The following is a 21,479-nucleotide window of genomic DNA, read 5'->3' as shown; positions in this document are numbered from 1 at the left end:
TAGCCCCGGAGACTCAAGGCTGCGAGGGCTAGCTCCAACCAGGGCCTGTGTACGGCGGTCCTGAATAGCACAAGAATCAGCGTCAAGAATGACGCGACAACCATAATCAATAAGCTGACTAGCAGAAAAAAGATTCATCTTAAGACTAGGAACATGAGAAACGTCAGGAACAGAGAAAGAGGGAGTAGAGAGGGTGCCTCGACTGGAAACAGGAAGAGAAGTACCATCAGCCGTGATAACACGGTCAGGAGAAATAAGAGAGCGAAGAGCAGAAAGAATAAAAGATGCAGAAGTCATATGAAAAGAAGCTCCAGAATCCAGATACCACGGGGATGACGTACCTGACTGTGTAGAAGATGGTCACAGAACCAGCAGACCCGACGAGGAAGAGCCTGTAGCAGGGAGCAGACCACGAAGACCACGGATAATATCCTGATCAGACAGTGCAACTGCAGAAGATCCTGAAGAACCAACCTGCTTACGAGCATGGTACTGCTGACGTAAACTGGGATACCTCCTCCAGCAGCTAGAGACATCGTGGCCAGGCTTGCCACAGTAGGAGCAGGGAGGACGAGGAGGTGCTATCATACCACGAGGCTACTGAGGCTGACTCTGGCCCTGGACCGGAGGAGTAGAAAGTATCGGCGGTACTGGAGACCGCAACGAAGCCGACGGCACAGGAGGACCACGAGCAGACGGCACAGGAGGACCACGAGCAACAAATACAGAGGGAACCTCAAGAAGACCAGCACCACAAAGACGAGTCTCCTCAGTACGAAGCTCAGACAGTACCTCAGAGAGAGGAACACGACCACGGGCAAGAAGCTGGGCACGACGAGGATCAAACTCCTTGCGGAGCCGCGACAAGAACTCAAATACGTGCTGAAACTCCAGATTCGCGCGAACAGCCAGACAGGAGGGACAGGTGGCACACACAGCTGTACGAAGAGAATCAAACTGACGCCAAATAGCAGCACTCTGAGTATAGAACTCATCAATAGTGGAATCACCCTGCTGAAGAGCATGCTCCTAGCGAACCACAGACAGTAAACAAAGATCCCCGCATTTGGCTGATAGCGCTGACGAAGAAAAGCCCACTGAGCAGCAACAGTGGGAAGACCCATGAACTCAACAGCATACTGAGGCAGAACACTGGAAGTGAGAACAGCAACAGCACGAGCATCCTCATCTATCCACTGAGTGTAGTGATGTCTACGCACGCTTCTATTCCTGTAGACAGTGTTGGGCCTCCAAGAGCAGAGGTTTGTAGGACAGCATCAAGTTTCCCTTAAGTGAATCACCCAAGGTTTATCGAACTTAGGGAGGTAGAGGTCAAAGATATCCCTCTCAAGCAACCCTGCAATTACGATACAAGAAGTCTCTTGTGTCCCCAACACATCTAATACACTTGTCAGATGTATAGGTGCACTAGTTCGGCGAAGAGATAGTAAAATGCAAGTAATATGGATGAATATGAGTGGTAATAACAATCTGAAATAAATATGGCAGCAAGTAAACATGCAGTAGAACAGTAAATAAACGTAGATTCGATATTTGGAAACAAGGCCTAGGGATCCTACTTTCACTAGTGGACACTCTCAGGAATGATCACATAATAAAACTACTCTATGATACGTCTCCGACGTATCGATAATTTCTTATGTTCCATACCACATTATTGATGATATCTACATGTTTTATGCACACTTTATGTCATATTTATGCATTTTCTAGAACTAACCTATTAACGAGATGCCGAAGAGCCAGTTGCTGTTTTCTGCTGTTTTTGGTTTCAGAAATCCTAGTAAGGAAATATTCTCGAAATTGGACGAAATCAACGCCCAGGGGCCTATTTTGCCACGAAGCTTCCAGAAGACCGAAGAGTCAACGAAGTGGGGCCACGAGGTGGCCAGGAGGGTGGCCGGCGCGGCCCAAGCCCTGGCCGCGCCAGCCTGTCTCCTGGGCCCCTCGCGACGCCCCCTGACCTACCCTTCCGCCTACAAATAGCCTTCGTCGCGAAACCCCCAGTACCGAGAGCCACGATACGGAAAACCTTCCAGAGACGCCGCCGCCGCCAATCCCATCTCGGGGGATTCAGGAGATCGCCTCCGGCACCCTGCCGGAGAGGGGAATCATCTCCCGGAGGACTCTACGCCGCCATGGTCGCCTCCGGAGTGATGAGTGAGTAGTCTACCCCTGGACTATGGGTCCATAGCAGTAGCTAGATGGTTGTCTTCTCCTCATTGTGCTTAATTGTCGGGTCTTGTGAGCTGCCGAACATGATCAAGATCATCTATCTGTAATTCTATATGTTGTGTTTGTTGGGATCCGATGAATAGAGAATACTATGTTATGTTGATTATCAATTTATATCTATGTGTTGTTTATGATCTTGCATGCTCTCCGTTATTAGTAGAGGCTCTGGCCAAGTTTTTGCTAGTAACTCCAAGAGGGGGTATTTATGCTCGATAGTGGGTTCATGTCTCCGTGAATCTGGGGGAGTGACAGAAACCTCTAAGGTTATGGATGTGCTGTTGCCACTAGGGGTAAAACATTGATGCTATGTCCGAGGATGTAGTTATTGATTACATTACGCACCATACTTAATGCAATTGTCTGTTGTTAGCAACTTAATACTGGAAGGGGTTCGGATGATAACCTGAAGGTGGACTTTTTAGGCATAGATGCATGCTGGATAGTGTAAGGGTACATTGCCCCTATGTGTGGTTTTGGTAATTAATGACAACCCCTATGGACTAATGTTTTCATTGAGTTTATATGAAGGAATATTCCATAGGTACTACTTGTTCTCCATGTGTTGGATTCAAGTATGGATGCCATGAAGATAAAGGTATACCTTGTGTATTGGCATCAAGATCATCGGTTTGAAGATACATATGTGATATGATCAAGAAGAAGAAATGAAGATGGAGTTCTTATGTGGAACTCAATATTAGCCATGCTCTATCTTATGAGAGTATGAGAAGGTACAAGGTTAAGTCGGGCAAGTTCAAGATGAGCATCTCAAGTGGATCACATGCTTGAAGCTTGCCGTCCATTTGGTGATAATGGACATGTGAAGATATGCATCAATAGAGCTTTCCCATCATGGTGTATGGGGGAGCATTTGTGAGTCTTCACGAAGCGATGATGATCAAGTGAGGCATTCCGGTTTGAGAAGAGCTTGAAGAGCTATCATCAAGATCAAGCGGGATGCGCAAGGCAAAGGTATGGCCTTGCTAGGTTTTCCTTTTACCGGTCTCAAGGTGGTTGTTGGGAGACCGGATTATAGGATAGATAGCCGCACTATTAAGAGGGGCTTTCGGTTGAGTAACTTGATCACATCGTCTTAGAGAGCTCAATCCTTTGCATACTTTGCATATCCTTATTGCTTCTTGGTGTTTCTCTATGTGAGGTTCTTGAGCTTGTTGCTAGCTTTACAACAAGCCCAAGTTCATCGAAAACGGAATCCGCATGCATCTTCTATTGCGTTTTCGAGTTTGGACGTCTTTACCGTTTCTTGACGGTGGGAGACTCCCTCTCTAAAATCATCTAAAATGTTCTGTGAGGAGTCTCCATATTTCCAGTTTTTGTTGGGGTTCTATTCATCGTTATCTTTCCAACAAAATTGGTTTCATGTCAATCGGGGTCCGGACACAAAAGTTATCACAGTTTTTGTATAACATGATTTCCTGCTGGCCCGGTTTCTAGCCCGGTGTGACCGGCCGTCTGACCGGATGGCCCGGTTTCAAACCGGCCCCTGGACCGGTGCCATCCGGGCACTATCCAGTAAGCTTTTCAGCTTGGTCCGGTCACTAGCCCGGTCGACCGGTCTGTGGACCGGATGGCCCGGTCTGTGGCCCGGTCTGACCGGGTCCTGAACCGGACGGCCCGGTCCCAGGCCCGGTTGACCGGCCTCCTCGACGGCTGACTCAGCCCAACTTTTCCCCAACGGTTATATTTGCTCTTGGGCTATAAATAGTCCTTCTTCCACCTTGGGCTGAGTAGTTCTTCCCATTCTCTCTCCTCCATTGTTGCATTTGAAGAACTTGCTCTCCCCGTTGATTCCTCCAACCATTCTTGCTCATTCTTGAGGGATCTAAGAGAGGAGATCTAGATCTACACTTCCACCAATCCATTTCTTCTCTAAGTGAGGGAATCTCTTGGGATCTAGATCTTGGAGTCTTTTGTTGACTTTCCCCATTGTTCTTCCTCTCCAATCTCATCCTAGCATTTGTTGTTTGGGTGGGATTTGAGAGTGAAGGACTTGAACACCTCTAGTGTTCTTGCTTTGCATCATTGCATAGTGTTGAGCTCTCCACCACGATTAGTTCGAGTGAGAGACCGTGAGCTTGTTACTCTTGGAGGGAAACCTCCTAGTTGGCTTGGCGGTTGGTGCTCCGGTGATCTCTTCAAGAAGATTGTGAAGAGGCCCGGGCTTCTCCTTCGTGGAGCTTGTGAAGTGGTTGTGGAGCTTGCCATCTCCGGAGCGGAGGAAAAGCTAACCATAAGGAAAGGGCCATTATCCTTCGTGGGTGTGGTTCGGAGAATAGGGTGAGCCTTCGTGGCGTGGGGAATCCTTCGTGGGACCTCCACCCCTCCAAACGTGACGTACCTTGTTGCAAAGCAAGGGAACACGGGAATACATCCTCGTCTCCGCGTGCCTCGGTTATTTCTATACCCGAGCTCTCTTTCCTTGTGATAGCCATCGTGCTTGAAGTTCATATATCTTGCTATCACTTGTGCTACATATATCTTGTGCCTATCTTGCTTAGCTCTAGTTGCTATTGTTACACTTAGTTGAGCTTAGCATACTTAGGGTTTGTGCTTGTAAACTAAACGTTAGTTTAATTCCGCATTCTTACAAGACAAATCCGCAAGAGTTTTTAATTGCCTATTCACCCCCCCCCCCCTCTAGGCGACATCTCGATCTTTCAGATAGCGGTCTATGTACTTTGTCGTAATGCCCAATTAAATCTCACTATACTCATCATAATATGTATGTGCATGGTCATGCCCTCTCTATTTGTCAATTGCCCAACTGTAAATTGCTCACCCAACATGCTGTTTATCTTATGGGAGAGACACCTCTAGTGAACTGTGGACCCCGGTCCAATTCTCTATACTCAAATACAATCTACTGCAATACTGTTCTACTGTTTTCTGCAAACAATCATCATCCACACTATACATCTAATCCTTTGTTACAGCAAGCCGGTGAGATTGACAACATCACTGTTTCGTTGGGGCAAAGTACTTGGTTTGTGTTGTGCAGGTTCCACGTTGGCACCGGAATCCCTGGTGTTGCGCCGCACTACATCCCGCCACCATCAACCTTCAACGTGCTTCTTGGCTCCTACTGGTTCGATAAACCTTGGTTTTTATACTGAGGGAAAACTTGCCGCTGTACGCATCACACCTTCTTCTTGGGGTTCCCAACGGACGCGTGCTGTACGCGTATCAAGCTCTTTTTCTGGCGCCGTTGCCGGGGAACGAAGAAAAGTTACACCACAAAGATTTTCAACTCCCACGTCAACAGCTCTTTTTCTGGCGCCGTTGCCGGGAAGATCAAGACACGCTGCAAGGGGAGTCTCCACATCGCAATCTCTTTACTTTGTTTTTGTCTTGCTTAGTATTATTTACTACTTTGTTTGCTGCACTAAATCAAAATACAAAAAAATTAGTTGCTAGTTTTACTTTATTTGCTATCTTGTTTGCTATATCAAAAACACAAAAAAATTAGTTACTTGCATTTACTTTATCTAGTTTGCTTTATTTACTACTGCTAAAATGGGTACTCCTGAAAATACTAAGTTGTGTGACTTCACAACCACAAATAATAATGATTTCTTATGCACACCTATTGCTCCACCTGCTACTACAGCAGAATTCTTTGAAATTAAACCTGCTTTACTGAATCTTGTTATGCGAGAGCAATTTTCTGGTGTTAGTTCTGATGATGCTGCTGCCCATCTCAATAATTTTGTTGAACTTTGTGAAATGCAAAAGTATAAAGATGTAGATGGTGACATTATAAAATTAAAATTGTTCCCTTTCTCATTAAGAGGAAGAGCTAAAGATTGGTTGCTATCTCTGCCTAAGAATAGTATTGATTCATGGACTAAATGCAAGGATGCTTTTATTGGTAGATATTATCCCCCTGCTAAAATTATATCTTTGAGGAGTAGCATATTGAATTTTAAACAATTGGATACTGAGCATGTTGCACAAGCATGGGAAAGAATGAAATCTCTGGTTAAAAATTGCCCAACCCATGGACTGACTACTTGGATGATCATCCAAACCTTTTATGCAGGACTGAATTTTTCTTCGCGGAACCTATTGGATTCAGCTGCTGGAGGTACCTTTATGTCCATCACTCTTGGCAAAGCAACAAAGCTTCTTGATAATATGATGATCAATTACTCTGAATGGCACACGGAAAGAGCTCCACAAGGTAAGAAGGTAAATTCTGTCGAAGAAACCTCTTCCTTGAGTGATAAGATTGATGCTATTATGTCTATGCTTGTGAATGATATGACTAATATTGATCCTAATAATGTTCCGTTAGCTTCATTGGTTGCTCAAGAAGAACATGTTGATGTAAACTTCATTAAAAATAATAATTTCAACAACAATGCTTACCGGAACAATTCTAGTAACAACTATAGGCCATATCCTTATAATAATGGCAACGGCTATGGTAATTCTTATGGGAATTCTTACAACAATAATAGGAACACACCCCCTGGACTTGAAGCCATGCTTAAAGAATTTATTAGTACACAAACTGCTTTTAACAAATCTGTTGAAGAAAAGCTTGGGAAAATTGATATACTTGCTTCTAAAGTCGATAGTCTTGCTGCTGATGTTGATCTTTTGAAATCGAAAGTTATGCCTAATGAAAATCATAATAATAAAATTACTACTACAGCAAATGCCATCCAAGTTAGAATTAATGAGAATATAAGATTGATGGCCGAATTGCGTGCTAGGTGGGAAAGAGAAGAAAATGAAAAAGAAGATAATATAGCTAAAGTTTGGACTATTACCACCACTAGTAATGCTAATGCTACACAAGTTGCTGCACCTCCTACTAATAATAATAAAAGAATTGGTGTTAGCAATGTTTCCACTTCTAATGCAAAGCGCGAAAAACTACCCGAAACTGCTAAAACTGCTGAAACTGCCTGTGATAAAACTGCTGAAATTTTTTCCAACATTGGGGATGATGATCCCATTGCTTTAGATTATAATGGTTTGAATTTTGATGATTGCCACATCTCTGAAGTTATAAAGTTCTTACAAAAACTTGCTAAAAGTCCTAATGCTAGTGCTATAAATTTGGCTTTCACGAAACATATTACAAATGCTCTCATAAAAGCTAGAGAAGAGAAATTAGAGCGCGAAGCTTCTATTCCTAGAAAGCTAGAGGATGGTTGGGAGCCCATCATTAAGATGAAGGTCAATGACTTTAATTGTAATGCTTTATGTGATCTTGGTGCAAGTATTTCTGTTATGCCTAAGAAAATCTATCATATGCTTGACTTGCCACCGCTGAAAAATTGTTATTTGGATGTTAATCTTGCTGATCATTCTACAAAGAAACCATTGGGGAAAGTTGATAATGTTCGCATTACCGTTAACAATAACCTTGTCCCCGTTGATTTTGTTGTCTTGGATATTGAATGCAATGCATCTTGTCCCATTATATTGGGAAGACCTTTTCTTCGAACTGTTGGTGCTATCATTGATATGAAGGAAGGTAATATTAAATATCAATTTCCTCTCAAGAAAGGTATGGAACACTTCCCTAGAAAGAGAATGAAGTTACCTTTTGATTCTATTATTAGAACAAATTATGATGTTGACACTTCGTCTCTTGATAATACTTGATACACACTTTCTGCGCCTAGCTGAAAGGCGTTAAAGAAAAGTGCTTATGGGAGACAACCCATGTTTTTACTACAGTACTTTGTTTTATATTTGTGTCTTGTAAGTTGTTTACTACTGTAGCAACCTCTCCTTATCTTAGTTTTGTATTTTGTTGTGCCAAATAAAGTCGTTGATAGTAAGGTTCATACTAGATTTGGATTACTACGCAGAAACAGATTTCTTTTCTGTCACGAATCTGGGCAAAATTCTCTGTAGGTAACTCAGAAAATTATGCCAATTTACGTGAGTGATCCTCAGACATGTACGCAACTTTCATTCAATTTGAGCATTTTCATTTGAGCAAGTCTGGTGCCTCAATAAAATTTGTCATTACGAACTGTTCTGTTTTGACAGATTCTGCCTTTTATTTCGCATTGCCTGTTTTGTTATGTTCGATGGATATTTCGATTCCATTGACTTTCAGTAGCTTTGTGTAATGTCCAGAAGTGTTAAGAATGATTATGTCACCTCTGAACATGTATATTTTGATTGTGCACTAACTCTCTAATGAGTTGTTTTGAGTTTGGTGTGGAGGAAGTTTTCAAGGATCAAGAGAGGGAGATGATACAACATGATCAAGGAGAGTGAAAGCTCCAAGCTTGGGGATGCCCCGGTGGTTCACCCCTGCATATATCAAGAAGACTCAAGCGTCTAAGCTTGGGGATGCCCAAGGCATCCCCTTCTTCATCGACAACATTATCAGGTTCCTCCCCTGAAACTATATTTTTATTCCGTCACATCTTATGTGCTTTGCTTGGAGCATCGGTTTGTTTTTGTTTTTGTTTTGTTTGAATAAAATGGATCCTAGCATTCTTTGTGTGGGAGAGAGACACGCTCCACTGTAGCATATGGACAAGTATGTCCTTAGGCTGTACTCATAATATTCATGGCGAAGTTTCTTCTTCGTTAAATTGTTATATGGTTGGAATTGGAAAATGCTACATGTAGTAATTGCTAAAATGTCTTGGATAATGTGATACTTGGCAATTGTTGTGCTCATGTTTAAGCTCTTGCATCATATACTTTGCACCCATTAATGAAGAAATACATAGAGCATGCTAAAATTTGGGTTTGCATAATTGGTCTCTCTAAGGTCTAGATAATTTCTAGTATTGAGTTTGAACAACAAGGAAGACGGTGTAGAGTCTTATAATGTTTTCAATATGTCTTTTATGTGAGTTTTGCTGCACCGCTTCATCATTGTGTTTGTTTCAAATAGCCTTGCTAGCCTAAACCTTGTATCGAGAGGGAATACTTCTCATGCATCCAAAATCCTTGAGCCAACCACTATGCCATTTGTGTCCACCTGACATAGGCATGCCAAATGGGCCTGCCGAAGATAGTACCCGGGGTTTACTGGAGGCCCAATACTCGAAGAATAAGAAGATTCGGGAGCCCAAGATTTACTAAGGAAAGATAGTTGTAATAGGAAGTGTTGTTTGTAATCTGGCGGGATGAGTTAGAAACCGTCCCAGACTCTGTAAATTTGTATAGCACGAATCCCTCGGCTCCACCTCCTATATAAAGGGGGAGTCGAGGGACGAAGAATCAATCGAATCATTGTCTGCAAACCCTAATTTTCATAGTCGTCGAGTACTTTTCGGCTGAAACCTTCGAGATCTACTTGCCCTCTACTTCTAACTAAACCCTAGCCTACAATCCATAGGCATTGACAAGTTAATCCCTTGTCAATTGGCGCCGTCTGTGGGAATTAGAGGCGTAAGGAGCTGATCTCGATGGCACGCTCAAGATCTTCGACATCGTCAACCGCAAGCAACACAATGGATCGAGGTAAACAGATCGCTACTGGTCTTGTCGATTTTGTTCCTCACCCACCCTCCCGTTTGGATGCATATGCGTATCTGGCGGAGCCCATGGAGATGACGTTCGGAAGGTTCCACTTTCGCGTCGAGAAGGAAGGATCGTATCGTGTCGAGATTCCGATTTCGTCGGAATCATCAGTGGCCGATTCCGATTTTTCAAGCTATACATCGTCAAACGAATCAGGAGAAGAAGAAACCTCGGCGACACGCTACGTCAGCATCAGAGCAAGAGAGAAACTCGCCAAGATCTTCAACGACATGTCGTTTGAGTCATCTGCGGATTCATATATAAGCGATGGTTCAAGCAATGTCGACAGTTACGACTTCATCGACAAATCTTTGACAGTGGGCAAGGTCTTCATCAATCTCAACGACGATGTCACCAAACCCAACATAGATCTGAGTACAAAGTATCATCAGATTTACGCCATTGAAAATCAAGAAGAGACATCTGAGGCTTTCGACAGTTTGGGAAATCCATACGTCGATCCCTCCAATCTGCGACAAGGCTTGGGCAACAAATACGTCGGGCCAGAGCCGCGAGATAGAGTTCAACTTTCACAAGCAGCGTGGGACAGAGCTGCGAGAGCTATGAACGGCACAGAACCAATGGCTACCACAGCCACACCAGAAGAATTGCAAGCATATCAATATAGGCTCGCACGAGCTGCCAGGGAATTGGAAAAACAGACAGCTGAGTTGAACAGGAGAAAGGAGGCAGCTTCTGCATCCAGCAGGAGAAGGGCAGATCTAAGTCGACAATCTAGAACTACGGGTGATAGCCATCGGGAGGCGCGGAACAGAGCAAGGTTAAGACTGCAACACATACCCGAAGCGGAAAGAGAGCACTTGGTTCAAAACCTCGACATGTCCTTTATGTCGATAGATACAAGAGGAAACATCATCCCTAAGACACCAGAGGCTGGGTATATGGCGACACATGCTTTTATCCTTGCATCTAAACCACCTCCGGGTGACCCAAGGGAAACACTGTACAATATGGCGGTAGCAGGAGTTGGAGCTATGGGGACAGCGTTTATATCAACGCCTCCCGAAGAAGTGGCAAGGCAAAATAGTCCGCGACCCGCAGCAGCAACAGCGGCAGCACCTGAAGGGCCAAGTGGAGCAAGAGACACAGCAGCACAAGCAAGAGTCGACAGAGCGCGGCAAAACAGAAGGGATCATCGGCAATCCCCAGAACTTAACGACGAAGATATGTGCGGCTTACCATGCTTCACAAGGAGAGTCCGAAAAACGCGAGTCCCCTCAGGATTCAAGTTACCCGATAATTTCAAGAAATTCGACGGCCTTCAAGATCCAGAGGATTGGCTAGTCGACTATCCTGAGACGGTGAAGGCGACAGGAGGAACTAGGGCAACAGCCATGCAAAGCATCCAGGTGCACCTGAGTGGTGCCGCACGATCATGGATAAAGAAACTCGCTCCAGGATCCATCGACAGCTGGGAAAGTTTCGAGGATGTGTTCGTCAAGAACTTCAGATCCACGTGCAAAAAACCCGCATCGTTAGAGGAGTTGAGAGCGTGTCGACAAAAGCCAGATGAGCCAATGAGAAAGTACATCCAGAGGTGGAATATCATCAAAAACTCGGCAGAAAACATATCTCGACGAGAGAGCAATAGATGCGTTTGTCGCAGGAGTCGAGCGTGGAGACTTTGTCGAGGATTTGGGAAGGACCAATCCAAGGACAAGATCCGCGTTAATGGAGATAGCAAATAAATGGGCAGATGGAGAAGACGCTGTCCACAACAAACGACACAGGTCGCCGAGAGGAGGACCGTGGTCGAAACTATCAACCGAGGCGAAGATTTCCTCGGACGTACCGTAACTACGACGCCCCAGACAAATTTCGGCAGGTTTTCGGACAAATACAGGAGGCAACAGAGATGATTACCGAGAGAAGCAAGGAACAGCGAGGTGATAATAGGGATGATTCACGCAACAGGCAAAATAGTGGGCCGAGGTTTCCAAGACCTTTCGTGTCCCCGAGGAAATGCTGAACGGACCGTGCCGGATGCACTTCTTCCTCGACAAAGAACGGGAAAAGACAGTCGGGGCACCTGCAGAAGACCTGTCGAAATTTTCGTGCAATGTTCGGATACGCGAGAAAATGCTCACGCTCGAGCAGCACGAGAGAAACCCTCGGGAGCCTAGGAGCGAGGTTCATCTACCGCCACCTCCCGCGATTACAGAGGACAATCGACACCAGCTAAGAATAGCGGCAGCACTCGCACCACCACCCTATGTTGATCCTAATTCCAACGGAGCAGTTGTTGATGATTCGAAGGGAAGGCCGTCCAATAGAGCTCAAAAAGTAATCTCACGACAGTGTTTATGGCAGAGAAAATGCCTCCACCAACAGTTGAGTACCTTAATTGGTCAGGACAAGATATCGGCTTCACAATAGCAGATCATCCGCAGCAAGTTCCTCGACCAGGGCAGTCAAGACTTATTCTCGCTGGCAGCTATCGCAGGATTTGATGTCTCTCGAGTGTTCATAGACGGCGGCAGCAGCTTGAACCTCATGTATGCAGATACATTGAGGAAGATGAACATATCCTTAGCAAACTTGAAACCAACAGACACAAGGTTCCACGGCATTACACCAGAGAAACCAAGTTATCCATTGGGAAAAATCAATCTCGATGTTCAATTTGGGACCCGAGAAAATTATAGAATCGAGAAGCTCGAATTTGAAGTCGTGGATTTTCCATCACAATACCACGCTCTGTTGGGACGACCAGCATATGCTAGATTTATGGCAGTACCACACTATACATACCTGTTGTGGAGGTTGCCCGGACCAAGAGGACCAATCACAGTCAAGGGAAGCTTTGCCTTAGCCGATAAGGGCGACAAGGATTTTCACAAAGTTGGCGTAAACTTTCGGGATGCAAGCCGAGTACTTGGCGTCAAAAAGCATGACTGATTACGACGCATCGCCAGACGCAGGAAGGCCAAATAAAGAATCAACTTTCAACACAGAGAAAAATTCTAAGGAGGTGCAGATTCACCCGACAGATCCAAAAAAGACGACATCTATCGCAAACGATATGGATATCGCATAGGAAAGCGCGCTCGTCAAGGTCCTCCGTGAGAACTGGAAAATCTTTGCATGGGGTCCAGCTGACATGCCAGGAGTACCCTGGGAACTTGCCGAGCACCACCTAAATTTGGATCCAACAGCGAAACCAATCAGACAACCTTTGCGGCGTTTTTCGGAACCAAACCGCAAAGCCATGCTTTCAGAAATAAATCGACTCGAAGAAGCTGGTTTTATCGAGAGAAATATCTACGTAAGCCACATGGGTAGCTAACCCCGTTGATGGTGCCGAAGAAAAACACGACAGTCCTTCGCATGTGCGTCGACTTTACGTGTCTCAATAAACATTGTCCTAAGGATCACTTTCCCCTCCCAAGGATCGACCAAATTATCGACTCCACGGCAGGTTGCGAACGTCTTTCCTTCTTGGATGCATACTCTGGTTATAACCAGATCAGATTAAAAGAAGATGATGAAGCCAAGACAGCGTTTATTACACCTTACGGCGTGTTTTGCTACAAGCCAATGCCCTTTGGTCTAAAAAATGCGGGAGCACCAGATCCGAGGATGATGCAGAAGTGTTTAGCAACACAGATCGGGAAAAACGTGCAAGTATACATCGATGATGTCGTCATAACATCAAAAAAGGGGACAACGTTGATCGAGGATCTCAAAGAAACTTTTGACAACCTCGACAAATTCTGCCTCAAACTGAACCCGACGAAGTGTTCTTTTGGCGTGCCCCCAGGAGAACTTCTGGGGTTTCTAGTTTCGGCAAGAGGGATTGAAGCAAATCCCGACAAAATACAAGCCATAGTAACAATGAGAAAGCCAACAAAGTTGAAAGAAATACAGCAGCTAATCGCGAGTCGCAGCTTTGAGCAGGTTCGTCGCCGAGTTAGGAGAAAAGCGTTACCATTTTATGCGCCGATAAAACAAGGAGATAAATTCCAAGTGGAACGAAGAGGCCGACAGAGCTTTCGAGGATCTGAAGCGAAAAATCTCGACACCACCAATCCTGGTGGCTCCAAAGGAAAAGGAACCTCTCCTCGCTGTATATTGCAGCCACGCCCCAAGTGGTTAGCACGGTATTAGTTGTCGAAAGAGAGGAAGAAGGGAAAATCCATGGAGTGCAGCGGCAAGATACTTCGTGGAGCGAAGTCTTGTCACCTTCAAAACAAAGGTACCCTCGGTACCAAAAACTAGCATATGGAGTGTTCACGACAAAGACGAAATTGCGCCACTATTTTTCTAAGCACACCCGATCATAGTGGTCAATGAAGCTCCCTTGTCAAATATACTGAATAACCCGAAGCTACGGGTCGTGTCTCCCTTTGGGGAATAGAACTTTCCCTCGGGACATCACATATGAAAAAGAAAAGCAATAAAGTCGCAAATACTGCCAGACTTCATCGCAGAATGGATGGAGTTGCAAAATACAGGACCTCCAGATTTATCGAGAACTTGGACCATGAACTTTGATGGGTCCAAGAGACTAGAAGGAGCTGGCGCAGGAGTAGTACTCATATCACCTGAAGGCGACAAATTAAAGTACATCCTCCGGATGACGTTCCTTAACGCATCTAACAATGAAGCAGAATATGAGGCTCTCATACACGGGATGAAGATGGCAAAAGCCTGCGGAGCAACTCGATTAAAAATCTTTGGCGACTCACGCTGGTGGCTCAGCAAGTTATGAACCAATGTGATGCAATCAATGATAGCATGATGGCATACAAGGAGGTGTACAACGAGCTTGAGAAGTTATTCGATGGATGCGAAGTAAATCATATTAGCAGGTTGAGCAATGACGAAGCCGACGTTCTTGCAAACATAGGGTCACAAGGTGCCTTCCAATCCCGACATGTGTATTCTGGGAAGAGATAACAGAGAGATCCACTAAGCCAACAAAGTCAAAAAAGAAGGAGAAGAAACCCTCGGGGGCTGCCAAGGAAAAGCAAGAGGACGAAGAAGAAGATCAGGACTTGGTCATGGTGATACAGATACCGTGGATGCAGCCGTACATATCATACATCATGAGGAAAGAAATACCCGATGATCCAGCTTGAAGCAAGGCGAGTAATTCGACGCTCCAAAGCTTTTACGGTGGTCAAGGGAGAATTGTATAAGCGAAGTATTTCAGGCGTTTTGCAAAGGTGCGTTACACCCGAAGAAGGAAGAATAATCCTGAAGGATGTACACGAAGGAATATGTGGCCACCACGCAAGTAGTCGAGCTATCGCAGCCAAGGTTTTTCGGGCAGGATTCTACTGGTTGACAGCAATCGAGGACGCCAAGGACATAGTAAGAACTTGCGACGCATGTCAAAGGTTCGCCGCAAAACCTCACTCTCCAAAGCGAGTTAGCACCAATACCATTGTCTTGGCCCTTTGCTCAATGGGGACTTGATATGGTGGGTAAGTAACACAAATCCTGGCCAGGAGGAAAGGAGTACATGCTAGTAGCTGTCGTTTAGTTTACAAAGTGGATAGAAGCGAAGCCGATAAATTCACCGAGATGGAGCATCCGCAGTAAAATTCGTAAAAGGCCTCGTCTTCAGATTTGGAGTGCCCCACAAGATCGTCACGTACAACGGCAGCAACTTCACATCCCATGAATTCAAAGATTATTGCGAAGAGGTGGGTATTAAGCTGAACTTTGCGTCAGTTGCACATCCCCAAACCAATGGGCAAGTCGAGAAAGCCAATGGCATCATCTGCAATGGTATCAAGAAGCGCTTATTAGGACCACTGGAAAAAGCTCGACATACATGGCCAGAAGAACTACCAAGCGTGTTGTGGAGCATCCGAACAACACCAAACACAAGAACGCAGAAACTCCGTTTTTCCTGGTTCATGGAGCAGAAGCAGTACTACCAATCGAGATAGAGCACAACTCTCCACGTGTCGCTGAATATGATGAAGAAACGTCGAGAAGAGTGCTAGAAGACGACGTCGACGCACTTGATGAAGCTCGAGATGAAGTATTATCTCGGGTAACCAAATATCAACAGGACTTGAAGAATTACCACAGTCGACGTTTGCGGCCAAGATCTTTTCAGGTGGGAGACCTAGTTCTTCGGCTCACGCAAAAAAGTCATGAAAAACTCGAGTCACCATGGCTTGGCCCTTACATTGTCACGGAAGTAATTGGAGGAGGAGCATACAGAATAAAGGACAAGAAGACAGGGGTGGAGGAGCCAAACCCCTGGAACGTGGCGCAACTTAGGCGTTTTTACGCCTAGAGTCAAAATATAGTCTTTGTAAAGCTTCAATGTACTGAAACGCCCGCGAGTTTTCAGACGCACTCTTTTCCTTTTTCGGGGCACCGAGTGGGGCCGGAGAAGGTTTTTAATGAGGCGGGCTCGCGGTGCTGCAATATAATAAAGATAGTGACAATATAACTTTTCTTCCTTATCGACATGACCAAAGTCTTCGCTCCGACGAATTTCAATATAGTTCATCAACAAAAGGAAAAACTTGCCTTGGTATTCAAATACCTCGTGAGTCAACAAAAATACAAAATAGTGCTCAATAAAAAGCTTGGGGGCTCATATTCGCCTTAAATATATAAATGCCTTGGTTCAAAACCTCGCAAGTATACAAATATAGTAAAGAGTCACCGAAACACTCGGGGACTAGTCAAACAGAGAAATATAATGATTGCTTTACAGTATAATCATAGTCATGGGTTACAAAGAAGAAATATCTACAAGAGGAAAATAACTAGTCTTGATTCAATATATCATCAAGAGTAATTCTGTTTTCTTCAGGAGCAGCACCAAGGAAATCGGCATAATGGCCATCGGCAAAAAAGTCGGCATCCATCCGAAGCAGGTCCTCAATCATTTCTTCGGCTATAGGCGTAACCTTCGTGTTAATCCTGTCAACACCAACTCTCCGACGTTTTACCTTTTGGTGAACCTTCTCGACAACCTGGGTAAGGTCAAGCTTCGAGTGGCAGATTTGGAGCATGATAAGAGCAAATCTGGCGCCAGCTACTAGTTGAGCCTTGACAAAATCATGGATACTGCGAGCATCCTTGAACCTTTCCATCAATTCAGGAAGAGTTTTTGGTTGGACGTTCCGAGGAAACATGGAGTTGTAAACCATGGACAAGGTCTTGGTACAGAAGTCGAGGAAATCGCGAGTTTGAGAGGCGCGATCTTGAAATCTGACAATTTGGCGGGTCCTTTCCGGGGTAGCCCAAAACAAAGAACCATGGTCCAGGGAGAGATTAACAAGGAGGGTTGTCCTAGCATTCACCCTCTCTTCCTCGGCAGCAGCATCAGTAAAGGCACCTATCAAAACAAAGAAGTGGAAACCTTCAAGAAACAATAGTATGCAGATAAAGGATATCAGCGGATGAAACAGGCATACCCGACATATCTGCACTGGCTTCATTCATTAATTCGAGCATGAAATTTTCTCGAATAGTCGCCTTTTCAGCCTCGGAAGCAGCAATTTCCCTAGCAGCCACGGCCTCGCGAGCTTGTTGAAGAGCAATTTTTTCGGCTTCAGATGACTTACGAGATTGCTCCATCATCACAAGTGTTTGCTTCTTCGCATACTGAAGTTGTTGCCGAAGTTCATCCAGTTCTTGCGACAAGGTATCGTCGACAGGAGCGGTATCACCAAAAGCTCTCCTCGCGCGGGAAGAAGAAGGCGAAACATTGGAAGGAGCAGAAGATGGAGTATAGTTATCAAATATCAACTGAAAAATAAACAAGACAACATCAAACAACAAGCAAAGATAGAAGTTTTCATTAATCTCTTGGAATAATTACAAGGGCATTACAGTGGAGCTAAGGAAGTACGTGTCGCCAAATGACTACTTTGGCGACAGAAGCAAAAGAAACAGAAAGAAAAACAGAGGCATGCAACTAGACCTCCGGCCTCGAGGAGCTAGGAGTCGAAGCTGGCTTGATCCCCAGATACGCCAAGATCTTCTTCGTGTTGGGCTTGGCCGCCTTGATCAGCGACCTCCATCTCGACTGCTCTATCTCGACCGGTGTCGCCAACCTTCATCCAATCAAGCATCTGTTGGCTGTCAGCAACCAGGGCAACAGTACTCTCGACAGCAACCTTCATATTCTCCTGACGCATCTTCAATCCCAGGTCTTCCGACGAATTGAAAAGCTTGGCAAGGGTAAGGAAAGTCGAAGGTTCCTCTTTCTTCGGGAAGAAGTAGGGGAACAACGCCGACAAACTTGCACTAGCATTGGCCACGCCTTCACGAATTTCGCGCCCATGGAACTCCAGAAGAGAAAGTGCATCAAGGAGAGGGTCATTGACGGGATTCTCCAGATCAAAATCTTGGTTTGTTTGGGCTGCCACACAAGACAAACCATTAGTCAAAAACCAAGAAACAGGAAGTACAATAGAAGGGGTTGATGATATTACTCAGCGTACGTCGACTTTGCGACTTCAAACGCTTGATGATCTCCTGTTCACGCACAGTTTGTGCAGTTTTCTGCTCATCTAAGGCAGATTCGGCATCTTTGAGCCTTCTCTGCAGCTCCTCGATACTAGCAGCTTTCACCTTGGCTTCATCAACCTCGGCCTTGGCTTTGCTAGCAGCAAGTTCAGCTTTCTTGCGAGCCGCCTCACTTTGCTCGAGTTTTTGAGCAAGTGCGTCGACACGTTCGTTGGCCTCTGAAAGTTTTTCTGTCGAGATATGAAAAAGAAAGAAAAGAAAGATCAAAAAATAGCGACAAGCAACAGGAATAGAAAGTCAAAGAAAAATAGCAAGTATAAAAGTCGTTACCTTCGGCTCTGGCGGCATATTCACGGTACCCAACAAATTGGGACCCGATCCGAAGAAGCTCTTTGATCATTGGCTGTTCAAAGGTAAGTACATCAAAAGAAACATCGGCATGAAAAAGAGAAAAGGTATGAAAAAAACAAAATAAGGAAAATATAGATGTCGACAAACTTACATCATCTAAGAGCAGAGTCGACGAACTACCCAATTGAGGGGTAGGATTAACAATCTTTTCAACCCGTGCCCTTTTTGGTGAAGGGGCACGGGGGCTCGAAGGAGGAGTAGATGTATCAACATTTTGTTGAGGAGGCGACGATTCCTCCACTTCAACTGGTTTTTCTGAAATAACTAAAGTATGTGACGTGCTCGTTCGAGCAGCCACATCTAAAGTTGGTGTTTCTTCATCATCACTGTGACAAAATAGTGGCAGCATAAAAAGCAAGGCAAAATAAAATTCTTCAAATAGAAAAGGAAAAGAGCAAGGAACCTACGAGCTGATGATACTCTCAAGGTATGGATCATAAGCTGCTTTTTGAGGTGCAGGAGCAGTTTCTTCGGGTTTCGAGGTCCCGGAATCTTCGGCATTGTTCCTTTTCCTTTTGCTCTTCGGAGAAACAGCAGGAGGAGGAGATTGTGCTGATGTTGTATCTTCAGAGGCAGCATCCTTCTCAGTAGATCCCGCAGATTTTCGAGAATCTGCGGGTTCATTCACAAAAGAGGGGGTCTCCTGGTTGACATCATCGACAACGGCTCTTTCTTCGACCTCTCCATCCTCAGGAAGAGGAGGAAGGGAAGCCATAGTAGGATGATTCTACAAAGAAATAGTGACAAAAGAGAATAAGTGAGATACCACTGCAAATAAGATACGAGGAACAGTTCAAAACAAGATAAAACTTCGAGAAGAGAAAATACCTCGGGAAGAGGATTGGAAGCACTGTATGGTTCCACTCGACAGGAGGAGGGAATAGGATCCTTCTTGCCTAATCGAGAAATTCTTCGAACCAATTTTTCCAAGTCTTTTACAGAAAGATCACTGGAGATTCTGTTGGCGTCATTTTCACCAGAATACGTCCAAAGGGGATTTTTGCGAGCACGAAGAGGCTGCACTCTAATCCTAAGGAAGTAGGCAGTAATTTGAACACCAGATAGCTCTTTGCCTCGAGTGTTTTGAAGATGACGGATACGAGCCATGAGCGCCTCGTCGTTTTCTCTTCTTCAGAAGCTTCGGCATCCCAGGAACGGCGACGCTGAATCCTGGCACTTCCGTCGAAAGGAACTATGTTGTGCTCCACAGAATTGGCGCTTTCTTCGTGGATGTAGAGCCACTTTTTGCGCCATCCTTGGACAGAATCAGGAAACTTGACGTCGAAATAATCGACATCAGTTCGAACACAGATAACAACGCCACCTATGTTATAAGTGACGTTGTGGGAGCCATTACGGCGGAGGCAGAAAATGCGCTTCCACAGAGCCCAATTGGGAGTGATTCCGAGGAAGCATTCGCAAAGTGTGATAAAAATAGAAATGTGAAGGATGGAATTGGGAGTCAACTGGTGCAGTTGAATCCCATAAACAAAAAGAAGGCCGCGGAGGAAATCATGGATTGGGGTTGAAAGGCCGCGGATCAGGTGATCAACAAAACTAACCCGATACTCCATTGGAGGCTTGGGGTAGCTTTCTTCGCTAGGAAAGCGGATGGCGTCCTCCTTCGTCATGAGGCCGAGCCTCTTCAGCGTGTTGATGTCTTGATTGGAGATTTTGGATCTCTCCCACTCAAGATCCTCGGCCTCCATCTTGGATTCCGGCGTGCTGTGGCGAGTCAGACGCGTGCGCGGTGGCATCAACGGCAGTGGGCAGAGCAATGTATGTGCGTACGGAAGATTGGAGAGAGTTGGGCGCAGGGGAAGTTTTGCGAAGAGGAACAGGTGAGCGGCGCAAGCGAGAGGATGAACGGAGGTTGAAGAAGGGTTTATATAAGAATCGGGTGAAGCAGTGTGCCGTTGGATGAAGAAATCGTGTGGAAAAGCGGAGGACGTGTGTCCCCCACTTGCACGACGTGTCAACGTGGTCGAAGCAATGGACCCACAGGGCAGAGAACTCACGACTATTCGAGAAGGATGAAGTAAATTTGATTAAGGGAAGTATGTCGACAAGAAAAGTAAAAGAAAAGTGGCGACAGAAAGAATTACTCAATACTTCGGGAGCCTTTGATCAAATACAAGTTTTTGCCCAAATGCTCGGGGGCTACTTCAGAAAAAAGTAAATTTTCGAGTATGACAAATATAGAAATTGCGGGAGCCTACAACCAAGCACAAGTCCTTGGCTGTAGCCTCGGGGGCTACTCCCATCGGGAGCGCTGTTCGCGCACCCGAGAGATAAAAAAAAAAAAAAAAAAAAAAAAAGAGAGAAGAAGAAAGAGATCATATTGGGAAGTAATGAAAATATAGCGACAAGGTGGACTAAAATGTTGAGCCTACAACCAAGCACAAGTTCTTGGTTGTAGCCTCGGGGGCTACTCCCATCGGGAACGCTGTTCGCGTGCCCGATGAAATTAACAAAAATAAAAAAACAAGAGAGTATATTTCGAGTTATAATTAACTCTACATATACTCCCATCGGGAGAACAATATAAGTCATATATGACTCGATAAAATGTGCCATTCCAACAGCCGGAAAAGCACTCGACAATATATTCTCAGAACGCCGAAGTTGCGATCAATTTCTGAATGCCGCAAATTTGCGAAGGTAAGACCCCAGATCCGTTTCGCTTGGCGTGGCATCGCTAAAGACTGCGCTCACATTTTTATCCTTATCAACAGATACGAAGAAAAATCCTAACGGACGCGTTAGGTACCCGATAAATTCGACTGGGACTCGACAGAATGGTAAGACCTTAA

The 21,479-nt window shown here is 45.0% G+C and overlaps 1 protein-coding gene across 1 annotated transcript; it reads right to left on the bottom strand.

Annotated features, from left to right (window-relative positions):
- Positions 1 to 360: 360 nt before the first annotated feature.
- On the bottom strand, positions 361 to 19,153 carry LOC127330670 (uncharacterized). The gene is made up of 7 exons (XM_071825727.1): positions 19,074 to 19,153; positions 18,758 to 18,992; positions 18,586 to 18,658; positions 18,222 to 18,485; positions 18,029 to 18,148; positions 793 to 938; positions 361 to 474 (listed from the first exon to the last, which is right to left on the bottom strand). Exons 3-7 carry the CDS (start codon positions 18,653 to 18,655, stop codon positions 361 to 363), a joined length of 714 nt encoding a protein of 237 aa, XP_071681828.1. The 5' UTR covers positions 18,656 to 18,658; positions 18,758 to 18,992; positions 19,074 to 19,153.
- Between the last annotated feature and the right edge of the window lie 2,326 nt (positions 19,154 to 21,479).

Source organism: Lolium perenne, chromosome 2 (assembly GCF_019359855.2).
Source record: "Lolium perenne isolate Kyuss_39 chromosome 2, Kyuss_2.0, whole genome shotgun sequence".
Taxonomy (NCBI): Eukaryota; Viridiplantae; Streptophyta; class Magnoliopsida; order Poales; family Poaceae; genus Lolium; species Lolium perenne.
This window is presented reverse-complemented; position numbering and strand designations above follow the sequence as displayed.

Excerpts from the sequence above, each read along its gene's own strand:
- LOC127330670 (XM_071825727.1), bottom strand. The coding sequence starts at position 18,655 with ATGATCAAAGAGCTTCTTCGGATCGGGTCCCAATTTGTTGGGTACCGT. Across the intron at positions 18,486-18,585 it reads ATATGCCGCCAGAGCCGAAG|AAAAACTTTCAGAGGCCAAC; the intron begins GTAACGACTTTT and ends ATATCTCGACAG. Across the intron at positions 939-18,028 it reads CGTGGCCAATGCTAGTGCAA|CTGTGTGTGCCACCTGTCCC; the intron begins GTTTGTCGGCGT and ends CTCTTCGTACAG.